This window comes from Melanerpes formicivorus, unplaced genomic scaffold, assembly GCF_026170545.1.
Source record: "Melanerpes formicivorus ecotype bairdi unplaced genomic scaffold, bMelFor1.0.p_v2 SCAF_6, whole genome shotgun sequence".
In the NCBI taxonomy this organism is placed as follows: Eukaryota; Metazoa; Chordata; class Aves; order Piciformes; family Picidae; genus Melanerpes; species Melanerpes formicivorus.
The window spans coordinates 34,716,147-34,731,277 of record NW_027142358.1 but is presented as its reverse complement, the minus strand read 5'-3'; the positions used below and the strand labels follow the sequence as shown (position 1 = coordinate 34,731,277).

The following is a 15,131-nucleotide window of genomic DNA, read 5'->3' as shown; positions in this document are numbered from 1 at the left end:
TCAAGCCCAAACGTTGCCCTAAGACCACCTTGGCCGTTAAAGGGTGTCCTGAAGTGCCATGTCCACACCTTGTTTGAACACCTCCAGGGACAGTGAGTACAGCAGTTCCCTGGGCAGCCTGCTCCAGAAAGTTTTCCCAATATCCAACCTAAGCCTCCCACAGCACAACCTCAGGCCATTGCCTCTCTCTTTTTTGTGGTTTTCTTCACTGATTGCAATGGGTTGGAAGGGACCCTCAAAGGTGAACTTGTCCAACCCCCCTAGTACTGAGCAGGGGCAGCTCCAAGTAGATCAGGCTGCCCAGGGCCACACTGAGTCTGATGTATAAAGATGAGTCTGTGTCAGGGGGCCTCCTGATATCCTAGTCAAAGCCAGGTCCTACCACACCTCCCACCCCCCAGCACTCACTGCTGTGAGGCAGGCAGCCAGCCTGCTGGAAAGAGCTCATGGCCAGCTCTAGAACAGTTACAGGTGCCCCAGCATCAGAACCAGAATGGGACAGCGTCTGTGATCCACAACACAGCAGTTTCTAGAGTGGGCAAAGAAGATTTCAGGCAGTGCTGAAGCTGTAATTGAAGCAATAAGGGAGAACATCTGGAGGCCTGGCAGTGCGCGATAGCCAGCAGGAGACATCCACGCCAGCCACGCTAAGCTAAGCGGAGCAGATGTACGAGAGCACAGGTACAAACACACACTGAGAAAACACAAGCTCTCTGCTTGGTGGTGACACAAAGGAGACCACCAGGCCACCCTTCCAGGCAGATGTGCTGCTCAAAGAGAAACCCTTCTCAGAGGGGGGGCAAAATGAATCACTCAGGAGGAGCAGTACTGTTGAATTCTTTTAATAACACTAGGAAGATATCATAGTATTAAAGTCCTGCACGAGATCCTCAGAAGGTTACTGTGGTTGGGATTTCTTTGTGTTGAGAAACCAAACTTTTGTCCTTTTCTTCTTTGTGGTTTTTCTTTTTCATGTTCTTCTTGTTCTTGTTGCTGTTTTTTTCCCCCCCCAGTTGTGTTGCCATTTAAACCAACTACTCCTTCACAATGGTATTTCCAGTTAAAGCACAGCTAACCCATAAATACCTGAATGCCACACCACACATGGTGTGCCTGGGGTTCTGCTCAAACCTCAGAGGAAACAATGGTAGAAATCTACTTCAACACAGGGAAGGGAAGGTCGGTTTGTTAAGCAGGGGGATGCAGCAGGCAGCCAAGGATACAATGCATACATGGTACAGAAGGGAAACAAAGGTAATAAAATATACCGTCTGGAGTATGTGAAATTAAACTGATCTTGCACCTTAAACCTAGTAGAAGTTACTCTGTCGGCCAATGCTAATCCACTGGAGAAGCAGAATATTGGTCAGAAGTCTAAGGGTTCCTGTACCAGCACAGAGAGAGTAGAAGCAGTCCAATGCTGTTAAGAGAGGGGGAAACACCCAAAACAAAACATGAAATCCAGCTCATGTTTCTGGTCAGGGGTCGATTTCTTCGGGCACTACTGTTAGCATCACGTCCTCGTTGCCCCTGCGTACGACCATGTTCAGGGTAGTGTCCCTTTTGATGATGTCACTGACATCACTGGCTGAGCTTATCGACTGTCCATTGATGCTGATGATCACATCGTTGTCCTTCAGGCCGCCGCTGCGGGCACAAAGCAGCAAGGCGTTAGTGGCAGTGCCCTGGGGCTGGCTCCACAGCGCTGCCTAGGCAAGGATGGCTGCAGCCTTGGCTTTATTCCTCACACACACACACACACACACACACACACAGACACACACACACACACAGAGTACATAGAATAAACCAGGTTGGAAGAGACCTTCAAGATCATCGTGTCCAACCCATCAACCAATCCAACACCACCTAAACAACTAACCCATGGCACCAAGCACCCCATCAAGTCTCCTCCTGAACACCTCCAGTGATGGTGACTCCACCACCTCCCCAGGCAGCCCATTCCAATGGGCAATCACTCTCTCTGTGTAGAACTTCTTCCTAACCTCCAGCCTAAGCCTCCCCTGGCACAGCCTGAGACTGTGTCCTCTTGTTCTGGTGCTGGCTGCCTGGGAGAAGAGACCAACCTCTGCCTGTCTACAACCTCCCTTCAGGTAGTTGTAGAGAGCAATAAGGTCTCCCCTGAGTCTCCTCCTCTTCAGGCTAAGCAACCCCAGCTCCCTCAGCCTCTCCTCACAGGGCTGTGTTCCAAACCCCTCCCCAGCTTCGTTGCCCTTCTCTGGACTCGTTCCAGCAAGTCAACCTCCTTCCTAACCTGAGGGGCCCAGAACTGGACACAGGACTCGAGACACACACCCATTTCCCACCCAACAGCAGCTGCACACAGACACAGAGGGCATGGGAAATGCCAGCAGACCTCGTGAAGTGGGGAGGATCACAAAGCAATGCAGAAAACCTCACAAATCAGATCACAGAATCACAGAAACACTCAGGTTGGAAAAGACCCTCAGGGTCACCAAGTCCAACCCAGAACCCGGCTCTACAAGGCTCACCCCTAAACCATAGCCCCCAGGCACCACATCCAAACCAACTTTAAACACATCCAGGCTTGGGGACTCCACCACCTCCCTGGGCAGCACATTCCAAGCCCTGACCACTCCTGCTGGGAAACATTTTTTCCTACAGTCCAGTCTAAACCTACCCAGTGGCAGCTTGAGGCCATTCCCTCTTGTTCTATCACTAAATACCTGGGAGAAGAATCCAGCACCAACCTCTCCACAACCTCCTTTCAGGTAGCTGTAGAGAGCCAGGAGGTCTCCCCTCAGCCTCCTCTGTTTCACACTATCCATCCCCAGCTCCTTCACTTGCTCTTCATCAGATTTATTCTCCAAGCTCTTCCCAGCCTCCTTGCCCTGCCCTGCCCTGGCTCCAGCACCTCCACATCTCTCCTGTATGGAGGTAGGAGTCTGCCATACCTTCCCTGGGATTCACTGCTGCAAGACATGCAGGGCTTTGCAAGGAGAGGGAGGCAGATTTTCCTTTTGGACTAATTGTGACTCATTTTAGAGTGGAAACGTTCCAGGCTATCACTCACACACCGTGCAAAGCAGTGGCACTGTATTAACATCTGAGGGGTCTGGGTCCCACATCCATGCTGTTCTCCACACACAGCTCGTTGGCAGCCCCTTCCCCTCATCTTCAGGCTTGAAATCTGCCAAACCTCCAGCCCAGCACACAGGCACACAGCAGTCTGGCCCAGTCACCCAACATGCATATGTGACTTTCCTGCTGCCTGGCTGCCCAGAAACCCTGCTCCTGACCTCAGCACCACAGACAAACCAAAGCAGAGCCCTCCTGACTCCAAGCAAGACAGGGCAGACTGGGAGCCAGCACTGCAAGGCTCCTCTGCCCAGGGCCACAGGTCTCTGCCCGAGCTGGCCAAGAGTGCTGACAGGACCAAGCCAGCGGGTGGTGAGGGATACCATCGACCACAACATCTTGCCTGCTCTTGCACAACCACCTGGCTCCAAGCGATGGAAATGTTAACCAAGTAACTAGATCAGACATGATTCAGCCCTTCAGCATAACCCTTCCTCACAAAACCACAGAGCAGTCATCGTCCTCTTCCGCCCGCAGAAGATGTCTTACATGGGTGGCTCCTGCAAGCAGGAGGCCTTGGCCCGCCCTGGCAACAAGTCTGGATGCCTGCTGAAGGCATGGCTTAGAGCATGTGCATGGGAAAAGCCATTCTAGGGTATCACTGATTTGTCACTCAGCCTCTCCACTCAACTCATAGCCAGGGCAGGTCCCTGCAGAGCTGCTCTGATCCCCTAATCACGGCAGGTCCGTGATCCCCTACCCAGCAGGTCTGCACAGAGAGCATTGGAGAGGAAATCAGCATAAGGGGCAACCCCTAGGGGCAAGGGAATTAGGAGTGGAGATGACAAGCAAACATCATGGGCTGCATTTCAATTGCCTGGTCACCCTTTGGATGAAGCATCCTGATTCGAGTTTGCCTTCAAGTTACGAAGCTCCACTGCCTTGCATTTCCTCTACTTCTCTGACGTGCTTCTCCCACCTCTCTGCTAACATTGCCTACACCCTCACGATTTTCTGTGCCTTCAGACTGGAGCTGCACATCAAGGCAGTAAGTTCAGCCCCACACTGGAGCAGCTACAGGACTCCTGCACTAATGGTGGTTGAATTTCCCATGACAGACAGACACCAGATTGTGCAGCAGCAGTGCTGCCAGCAAGAATGGTCTACAAAACACAGCAGTGATTTAGGGAGCACATTAGACAGCTGACACTGCAGATCCTACACTGGCATCCAAACTGCAGCAAAAAGACCTCACCCCTGCAGCCTTCCTACAGGGTAATGTGCCTGCCCCCAGCAGCTCTCTGCCAGGTGCCATTGGTGCCACACACACCTCTGCGTGGCCACAAAGATTTACTCTTCAGTGATCTCTAGTTTCAGAAAATTAACAAAGTTTCCCATCTTCTGTTCTGGATTCCTGGGGTGGGGGAGGTTGTATCAAGCAAAGTCTGAAGGGAAATGTGCCTTCAGCAAGAGCTGGCCAGGCCAGTGCTGGTGGTCACAGACCAGATGCCAGCATCTCGTGGAGCTGCTGAGCAAATCCTGAATAACAGGAAGAAAAAGACCACCTGGCCACAACTACAACCTCTTCCCAGTGGTATGCCTCCTGACACAGCCTTCCCAGAGAAGAGTGTCTCCTGCCAAGAGAGGACTGACCCCAGGAGAGCTGGCATGTTTGCCCAGCACCGAGGACACATCTTCCCAAGGTGGATGCAAAGCTTCTCCCTCCCTCTCCTGCAGCGGTGGCCAGCAGGGCTGTGGGGAGCGTGCTCAGGCAACCTCCTTTATTCAGCACTGGCACTGGTACAAGAGAGGTCTTGGAAAGGCTTGCTGAGAAAAATGCAAAGGGAGTTTCCATGCCCACCGAGTCCCTGCCCTCCCAGCCAGGAGCAGCGGCAGGGCTGTGCTGCGGTACCCTGATAGCTTCTCGCTATTGCCCATCGGGGACCAGCCTAAACCACAAACTAATTTCACGCAGACAACCTAATAGCAATCAGCTGCTTGCAATTTGTTTAATGCAGCAGAATCTGGATAGTCAGTCGAGCAGGGGAGCACTCCCTGCCATTCCCTCCTGAAGTCAGTGGCAGTGGTTAGGGGAAAAGAGGAGCCCTGGGACTTACGCTTCAGCTGGCGTTTCTGGAATCACTTCAATTACATAGGCCCCAGAGACAACGTCAGGAAAGTCTTTGTGGCGCTCCTTCAGCTCTCTAGCTTTGCTGGAAAATGAAGAAACAGCAACAAAAGTATTTTGACAAGATGGGAAGAAAGACAAAAACCAAACAAACCCCAAGCCCCAAACCAAACTGAGGCATTCTTACTCCGTGAAGTCACCCAGCGTTCGCTGGCTGCGGCGCTCCACTGCCGATGTGACACTGCACAGTTTGCTTGTAACCCTTACCAGTGCTCAGAGAATGACTTACACCTTCTGTATGCACAGGGCTCTGTAAAGCCTCTTGCTGCTAATGGATTCAGAGGCTCCCAGCTAGAACATTTCAAGACTCAGCCATTGCTTGGGAACTAGCAGATCCTGAACACCTATAACAAGGCCCTTTCAGTTTCCACTGCTTTGTTACACCTGTGGCCATGCCCCTGGGAGGATGCCTGCTTCACAGAATCAGAGAATGGTTTGGGTTGGAAGGGATCTTAACGATCATCTGGTTCCAATCCCCCTGCCATGGGCAGGGATGTCTTCTACCAGCCCAGGTTGCTCAAGGCATCATCCAACCTGGACTTGAACACCTTCAGGGAGGAGACATCCACAGTCTCCCTGGGCAACCTGTTCCAGCATCTCCCAACTCTTACTGTAAAGAACTTCTTTCTAATTTCCAGTCTAAACCTCCCCTCTTCCAGCTTCAATCCATTCCCACTTGTCCTATCGCTATGAGCTCTTGCCAAAAGTCCCTCCCCAGTTTTCTTGTAGCCCCCTTCAGGTACTGGAAGGTTGCTCTAAGGTCTCCCCAGAGCCTTCTCTTCTCCAGGCTGAACAGCCCCAACTCTCTCAGCCTGGTCACTTCCACAGGACGTGGCATCAGCCACTCACAGATTGTTCTGCTTTGAGTATGAATAAGCAAGTCCACACAAAAGCTTCATTTAAATTAAGTGAACTGTTTAATGAAGGTAAATTGTATAGACAGGGACACATGCACAGAGCTGCTGGAGCTCTCGGAAATACACTGCCCTCTTTGCTCCTTGAGCCACAGGACACCACAGCACAGATGGAGACAGGAGTGACAGGGGCCCAGCACAAGTTAACAGTCACTAGCTGTTCTCTTCTGAAGCATTAAGGAAAAGAAAGAGCCAGGGAGCTGTCAAAAAACTAGCTCAGTACAGAGTGTACAGCACAGTTCAGCCATGGAGCAGATGCAGAGGCAAAGGGAGCAACCCTTGGCTGCTGGTTGTCACCAGCACCCGCGGAGTGCACGCTGCTGGGTCATCCTCCTGGCTGCTTCTGCAGATCATGGGCTTGATCCCAGTGCATGCAGTGACCATGCTTGGAAAGGTGAGGAGCCACCGTGCTTGGAAAGGTGAGGAGCCACCGTGCTTACTTACCTAGGGGTTAGGGACATCATTCGGATGCCAATGTATTTCTTTTTGGTGATAGCTTTCCCTGCAAAAGGAAAACAGGTCTTGGTCACCTGCTCTTGCCACAAGAGCCTCAAGGCTGCTGACTGGCTGGTTTGTGCCTGCTTTCACGCTTGTCAGAGGGGTGGGCTGCGGTACCTTTAGCTTGCCGGTCGTGGGATTCGGTCAGGAACTTCTTTATTTTATCCGAGGGGATGGCAAAGGAGATCCCTGCTGTGACTTTCAGTGTGTTAATTCCAATGACTTCACCATCCTGGAGAAACAAGAGGTTGTTGTGAGCAAATGTGAAACACCTCCAAGAGAGTGGGATGATTCCTCCCAAGTATCACAAACACGACTCCACACAACACACTCCGTAGCCGGATTTCACTTTTCATCTTGCCACCAGCAAAACAGACACCAGAACTGGGCAGCCCTCCTGCTTGCAGCAGAGGAGCAGCCTCTTCTGCAGCCAAGTTTGGTCTGTTTATTTCTGCAGGCACCTCCTGAAGCCTGGTGCCAGCTGATTCTGAGCAAATATTGCATAACAGCATGGGGAAAGCTGAGACCTCGCCAGCCCAACAGCTTTGCCCAGCAGTGTGACCCCAAGAGAAGGGATTCAGGTAAAACACCTCTGCTCTCACCTGATGATTCAAACACCTCTGGAACCTCACAGCTTCCTTCCCTGATCTGGCCCAGATAAAAACTACCCAACCATAATTTGTTGATGGTGCTGGGGCACAGTGAGTCCAGTGAAATAATAATGATTTGGAGAAAGAGGCAAATCTCTGAGGCAGAAACTCTGCCTGGATCCTCCTTCCAATCCTGCTGTCCCTCACTGAGGACCTTTGCCTCTCCTGTCTTTAACCCTGCAGCCCCCCTGGGAGAGCTCTCACCCAGCAGTTAGGTTTTGCACCCTCCTCTCTCTTGAGCTCATCCAGCACTGCTGTAAGGTCAGCTCAGGCTGTTCTACAATATCAGCACATGATCCCTAGCATCCTGCTAAATGCATGGGCATTCAACCCTCTCAGTGAGATACAAAATAAAGGTATCTATTTGTGAGCCATTAGGCTGAGTTTCAGCAGGCAAAACACTCCATAGCAGCAGCTGCATGGTATAGAGCTAGGGCAAACACCTCAGCTTTAAAGTGTGCTGCTTACTCTTGTTTTGCAAAGCATGGGCAAAACACCCCAATAACTGGGCATTACATTGGACACTTGCCTGAAACTATGCCAACCACAAGCACCTGGAACACTGAAATCCAAATGAAACCCCTGATGAGCAAGAACCACCTGAATTTTGTGCCATCAGCCAGTTACTGGAAGCTCCTCATCACATTTCTGGCGTGGGGGTCTGTTGGTTGGTTGGGTTGGGGTTTGAGTTCTAAAGGAATGACCTTGACATGAAGCAGACTCAAAGAAACTCTTACCAGATTTACTAGGGGTCCTCCTGAGTTTCCATACTGAAAGGAAAAAAACAAACACATGAGAGGAACAAGCTTTTAATATCTACCTCTTAATTCATGGCAAGCAAAGGAGAGAGGAAGCCTCTGACATATTGCTGCAGTCATTTCCCTGTCTGTTAAACATGTGCAGTATGGCTGGGCAGCCAAACCCATCCACTGCATTCACCACCACCCCCTTGTAGCTGAGCTTTGCAAATGCTTAACCCTTCTTCTCTTGCCAGAGGAAGCCAAGAAGACCAAGGCTGTTCTTTTGTTTTAGCAGTGCCACACTAGCAACTTAGAAGATGTTAGGGCTGCTCTGGGAGCTGTTAGTGAAGATTTCTCACTGGGCAAACCGTAGCAGCACAAAAACTATTGTTTTGCCTTAACTGCAGAAGGAAACTTGAATCCTTAAACTAAGCTTGGCCTCTCTTTTGAGAAAACATGATGGATTTCAACAAAGATTCTTATGTGCCAGAGAATGAGCCCTGCCTCATCCCTCGTAACTCTGAAGGCAGATACTGTGCTCGCTGCGGCTCCAGGGGGATTTTTCAACAACATCCAGTGCTGCTGCACCACAGATGTCCACATTTGCAGGCATAAAAGAAAAGCCAACCACGCTCCCTGCTCTTCAGAGCTGTGCCACTAGGGAAGGTCTGACAGCACCCATTCAAGAAATCTCCTCTGGAGGGGCCGAGGCTGGGAGCAGGACGTACGTTGATGATGGCGTCGGTCTGGATGTAGTCCATGTCGGAGTTGCGGAGCCCCAGCTCCTTCCCTCCTCGCTGAGTGGTGCTAACGATCCCTGTGGTCACTGTGTTCTGCAGGGAAAAGGGGCTTCCGATGGCCACCACAAACTCTCCTGGCCTCAGGTCTGCAGACTGGCCAAGCAGAAGAACTGGCAATTTACCCTGCAAAGGAAAACAAACCGAAACTGAGACACCGGTAGAAGAAATCCTGCAGGAATGTGAGCACGTTAATAGAGCAGGGAGAAAGAACCAACAAAGCAGAGAGGCTGTCAGCCCTGGGGAGCTTTGCTCACTGTTTTCTTTGAGTGTTGCATGCACAGCCACATCTCCACAAACTCCTGCTCCAGAGAGTGGGCTCCTCAGCCTGCAGGAGCACCTTCCTTCCACAACAGGTGCCCATTCAATCAGAAAGAGTGAAAAGGCCAAAGGAATGTTTCTGGCGTGCTGTACAAAGCAAACATCTGGTGACAGCAGGAATGGGCTGCTCCTGACAGCTTCTTGAAACAATTAACCCACAGCTGCTGAAGTAAAAACAAGAGACTGTTGAAGAGTGAACACTGAAGAAACAGATGAAGAGTATCAGGCAGGTAGCACTCAGAGCATTTGATAGTCTCACAGGGCACCAGATAATGGTTCAGCTTTATGTTTTCCACTGTCAGACCTCCTCTACACCACTATGCTGCCTCCTCCATGCACCAGTGCCTTTTGGAAGTGTCAGGATTGAGACTGGATGGAGTTTTGCTGTGATGGCAGTAGGGGACAGCATTCTAGTTTCCTTTCAAGAGCTTACCTCTAAACCTGGTAACTATCAACAGACACTGAAGGCAATTTCCACCGAGTCACAAAGCATCACGAGATCACTGCACTTTACAACAGTGAAACAACCAACAGGAGGAGAGGTCGGATCCACACCCCCCTGCCAGTGCAATGGATCAAGGGAACTGAGTATGGCTTCTCCAAGACATGTATCTGCACAGGAACTGAACTGGGCAATAAATGACTCAAAGTGGACCAGTCACACCCCCACACAGCAAGCAGAAAACAGCTGGCAAGTTCTTAAGGCCTCCTGCTCAGCAAAAAGTGAGTTCTGAAACAGAGCAGCTTTCAGAGAAGTGCTTTGCCTTTATTGCTCATCTGCCTGCAAAATCTTACTTTCACTGTTAAAAGTTGGTCCTTCCCCTTCCAGTGATCTTGCAACATTTGTAACCTTTTCCTGTTTAACTTGTTGTCCAAACAATTCTGGCCCTCTCCAGCTGTTTACTCATGGCATTAGACGATTTCTGTTAGCACTAAAGGACCTGGATATGGATAAATTCAGGCCTTGACTTAAAGCTCTGGAGGATTACGAGGTTGCTGAACCCTCAGCCAAACCATAGATCTCAAGGGATATTTAACACAGCTCTCCTCCAAGCTTGCCCCAGTTCAGAATTCATCCTTTTGCTCAGCAAACCTGCTTCCAAAGGAAAAAAACAAACCAAAGCAAAGCATTAAGATAAATTTTAGGGTCAGTGGTTGAGATGCAGTGGAAGCCCCACCTAGAGATTAACTTAACCTCTTCCCAAGGAGGGGGTGACACAGTCACTGTATTCAAAACCAGGCTGCCTTCAAGGTGTTACAGAATACAGAATCAACCAGGTGGGAAAAGACCTTCAAGATCATCCAAGTCCAACCTATCACCCAACACCATCTGATCAGCTAAACCATGGCACCAAGTGCCTCAGCCAGGCTCTTTTTAAACACTTTCTTGAGCTACCTGCCTGCAGTGCCACACGAACTGTGCCCTGATTATTTGCACATATTCCCAGGTTGGGGATTATTTTCCTGCAGAAGTTAGCAGCAGTTGGACTAATAAATCCTGGCAAAAAGGGAAAATGTCCCATGTTTAAATCAAAATCAAGGCCTGGCTCTTATAGAGCCTTCTGAGCAGCTTGAGAGCCTGTATCGATAAGCCACCCTTAGGGGCAAGAAGCTAATATAACCTAAGCTAAATGCCCATCCCTTTGCATTTTTCACCTGTAGCTTTATTTCTAACCTCCCAGGAGGCACACAATGCCTGTGCAGTAGAAAGCAAGAAGACATCAGTCACCACCACCTGCTGTTGCAGACACAGACTTTTGGGCCCTAATATTTAACAAGCCTGGTCCCATGTGTACTTTATCCAGCTCTGTTAGAATTCCACCAGCAGAAGTTTCCTTAGATGAACAGATTGCTTCAGTAAGACTCATTGCCAAATCCTAGGCAGGGCAAGATGCTCTATGGAAACTTATCCTTCAGTCTCCAGACACCAAAGAAATAATTAACCAACTGCTTGTTAAACAGAATCAAGTTGGAAGAGCAACGGAATAGGCAACACAGCAAGGAGGGAAACATTTCCCTTTCTAATTCTCTTGCAGAAGGAGACTCTCACAGACAGTAATGCTCTCCTATTAGATGAGCATTATCATTAACCAGGATCCCCATCAGTGCCACAGCCATGGACAATCCCAGCCAAGGCCATGGCTGAGTTTGGGAAGGTTCAGTGATGCTGCCCAGTCCCCCCATGGTGTTTGCAGTGGGGCAGCCAAGCAGCAACATCCCAAGGCAGTTCAGCATCTCAGGCCACAGCCCTGATGACTCCAAGGGACCTCTCTCCAGGACAGCAGAGAGAAGGCAGCCACTATTAGCTGTGCTGGGAAGCATGCAGCATATGCAACACAAACAGCTCCATATGGGTATTGTTTGGCTGGAGGCAGCACCCTGGCTCCTCCTCCCTTCCCCAGATGCCATTAGGCTTACGTAGGACATGCTTGCAAGATGTCGTGGGTCAAGCAGTGCATCTCTTTTTGGCACTACTTTTCCTCCTTTAAAACCAAACAGTGGCCTTTGTTTGAGTCCTGGTGTGCTGAAAACTGGGAAGGAGAATGTATATGGGCAGGCACTCCTAGGCCAGCAAACACCAGCCCAGAGAAGTATGTATTGTTCAAAATAAGATTGGTCATGTACAAGGTTAAAGATTTATACAATGCTCCTGAGTTATAAAAACAGTCAGGAAGCCAAACTCCCATCTGGCAGCAGACAGCAGGCACATGAGCAATCTCTGACTAATACAATTCCCTTTGATTGTGCTGAGCTCTCAAGCCTGTGCCTATCCTCGCTGGGCTTCAGTTCAACCTCTAACGCTGTGTGGATTGGCTGTGGGTCAGCCCTGTGATCCAGCACACCTTCTGGAAAGAGTCTGCCTAACCTTTCCTTTGCCAGGAACAAAGATCCACCTTCTCCTGCTCCTGTCATGAAACATCACCCTGGGAAATGTGTTCTCTGCTCCTGCATAGTGTGGAGCAGGGCACTCCAACAGCTCTGCACATCGACACTCTCATCAGTGCCTCTGCAACTACATGACATGAAGAACTGCCTGGCACAGACACTCAGAATGGTTTGGCTTGGAAGGGACCTTAGAGATCACCTAGTCCTAACCCCCTGCCATGGGGGTGCCCTTACCAACCCTGGATGTGTTTCAAAGTCGTTTAGGTGTGGTGCTTGGGAACATGGTTTAGGGGTGAACTGTGTAGAGTAGGGTTCTCAGTGGGGCTTGGTGGTCCTGAGGGTCTTTTCCAACCAACCTGAATAAATGTTTCTTTGTTTCCTGCTAGGCCAGGTTGCTAAAGGCCACATCCAACCTGGCTCTGAACACTTCCAAGGTTGGAGCTTCCACAACTTCTCCAGGCAACCTGTTCCATTGCCTCACCAAGCTCAGGGGAAAGAATTTCTTCCTAAGGTCTAACCTAAATAAAGCTTCTTCCAGTTTGAGGCCATTTCCCATCACCCTACCACTCCATGCCTGTGGAAAAAGTCCTTCTCCAGCTTTCCTGTAGCCTCCCTTCAAACACTGGAGCCTTCTCTTCTGCAGGCTTAACCACCCCAACTCTCCCAGCCTGTCTTCAGAACAGAGGTGCATCAACCCTCTGACCACCTTCATTAGGATTCATATAGGCCTTGTAGGAGCTTTGAATTTGGGGGTTTACCTCTGAAAAAGCTTTAAGATAACATTGCCACATTCTTTCCCTTCTCAAAAAAATTCCAAGTGTGTGTTTAAAGTGGAGAGGTGGCTTTGAAGTGGAACCAGTACAAAAGCAATCCATAGCTCTGGGCATCAAGTGGTGCAGTAGGGCATCAGTGCTTCTGCAGCTCACAAGGGGAGTCCTGAAAATGCAGAGCAAGCACTCAGAGCAGCATTGGAACCAGAGTTCATAGCAGCATAGAATGACTCAGGTTGGAAGAGACCTCCAGGACCATGGAGTCCAACTGTCTCACCCAACCCAACGCCACCCTGGCCACTCAGCCATGTTCCCAAGTACTATCTCTGCGTGGGGGGTTTTTAACACCCCCAAGGGTGGTGACTCCAAGACCTCCCTGGGCAGCCTGTTCTGATGCTCTTTCAGTGAAGAAATTTTTCCTAATGTGTCAGAACCTCCTGCCTGGGATAGAATAGGACAGAATTAACCAGGTCAAGGCAGCCCTCGCAAGCCAAGTTGAGTGCTTGGGTCTACGGCCCTTAGTTACTACACTGAAGTGGCACTCTTGCATCTTGACACAAAGTCTGATGGCCATCAGGATGATGCAGCTCCTGCTGCAACTCGTGATTCTCTTCAGTTAACTGCAGATTTGCCACAACAGCTAATTAAAATCCTAGGCAAAGGAGCATGCCTTGCAGCACAATGAACTGGGAGCCAAAAACACCCAGCACCTAACCCCAGCTTTCCCAGTGACTCACTGCATGACCTTGGGCAACACATAACTGTCTTGCCTTCTCCTTCCCTCCCTTTCTCACTTGATGAAGCCTGGGGGCTCTGCTGGCTTCCTTGTTTACTCAATAAAGCAAATCTGCAAGCAGGAATTCTGCAAGCACACAGGAATAGGACTAAACATGCAAAGCCATAAGTGGCACATGACTCACTGTTTACAGCCAGCCAGAGAAGCAGCTGCTAATTAGTGTTAATATTTTAAGCCTTTCTCATCCCAAAGGGCTTCAGACACTTTTATATATGGATTTGACTCAAACCCTGGATAAACAGAACTCCCACAGAGCAGAGAGCTGCTCATCACCCACAAGGAGAGCTGCATGCAAGAATCAGACCCAGCTCCTGTGGCACGAGAGACTGGGGCAAGCATCGAAGGCCAGCATCCCTCAGCAGCAGCCAGATGCTCCCCTCAGCAGCTGGGCTCCAGGCAGGAAAAGCATGAGGAGCCTTAACACATCAGCTCTGAAACTAAAAGAGGCAGCACATAACCACCACTGGGCTTGGTCAGTGCCACAGAGGAATAAAAGCCGAGAGACAGATGGTCACAATGAGTAGGAGTTTGGGCTGGGTCTTTATCATCAATAATTACAGAGGTGATGAGAGGACTGGCACAGCTCTTCGACAAGGAAAGGCTGAGGGACCTAGGGCTGTTCAGTCTGCAGAAAACTGAGAAGGGATCTTCTCTGTGCTTATCAAGGGTCAGGGGAAAGGGGCCAGACCCTTCAGTGGTGCCCAGCAACAGGACAAAGGGCAGTGGGCACGAACTGGAGCCCAGGAGGCTCTATCCAGAACGTGAGGAAAAACTTCTTCGTTGTGAAGATGACTAAGCACTGGACCAGGCTGCCTGGAGAGGGTTTTGAGTCTCCTTCTCCCTGACACATTCCAAACCCCTGGGAAACCTGCTCTGGGTGACTCTGCTTGATGCAGTGGGGTGACCTAGAGGATCTCCAGAGGTCCCTTCCAACCCCCACCGGTCTGTGATTCTGTGATCCATGAAATGAGTGAATCTGGCCCTGTGCTGGCACAGAAAGCCAAGCAAATCCCTCCTCTCCTCTGTAATCCCCTTCGTTTCTGGCCAGAAGATCACAAACTTGCAGGAGTTTGCAGCTCAGTAAACTGAAGAGGAGGAGACAAATGCTCAGAGCTCAACAGCAACAGATTCCCTTTGTGCCTTTCTATCCTAGGTGGAAAAGAAAAGGTTCTTGCACGGTCTGTTAATTCAGCTGTAAGTCACTCTGGCACATCATGCAGCTTCCCTGGGAATTTCACGTCTGCTCTCATTAATGAAACTGTTTAGCTTTCAGAATATGGCACAGCAAAACAAAAACACAGGCCAGGAGCATATAAAGGTGGAGAGTATCATCTACAATCTAGAAACTGCCTGACAAAATGCCAAAGAAAATGAAAAGCCCGAGCTGGATGCATTACAGACCTCCAAAAGTATTTCATCTATAGTTAGAAAAACAAAACCGAGTTTCTTTAGCTAAATATGGAGCATGGGAAGCTTGCAGGGGAAGAAAAAATCAAAAGGCATGACATGTT

At 49.9% G+C, this 15,131-nt stretch overlaps 1 protein-coding gene across 2 annotated transcripts in view; it reads right to left on the bottom strand.

Moving 5' to 3' along the window:
• Positions 1-826: 826 nt before the first annotated feature.
• Positions 827-15,131, bottom strand: part of HTRA1 (HtrA serine peptidase 1) — a 40,043-nt gene continuing 25,738 nt past the window's right edge. Inside the window, exons 4-9 of one of the 2 annotated variants that reach the window (XM_068140434.1) lie at positions 8,779-8,973; positions 8,048-8,080; positions 6,778-6,892; positions 6,607-6,664; positions 5,178-5,264; positions 827-1,647 (exon numbers count right to left, since the gene is read on the bottom strand). In XM_068140434.1, coding sequence (XP_067996535.1) covers positions 1,479-1,647; positions 5,178-5,264; positions 6,607-6,664; positions 6,778-6,892; positions 8,048-8,080; positions 8,779-8,973 — 657 coding nt within the window. In that variant the 3' untranslated portion in view covers positions 827-1,478. Of the gene's footprint in view, positions 1,648-5,177; positions 5,274-6,606; positions 6,665-6,777; positions 6,893-8,047; positions 8,081-8,778; positions 8,974-15,131 lie in introns of both variants that reach the window. The other variant, XM_068140433.1, reaches the window with a different exon arrangement.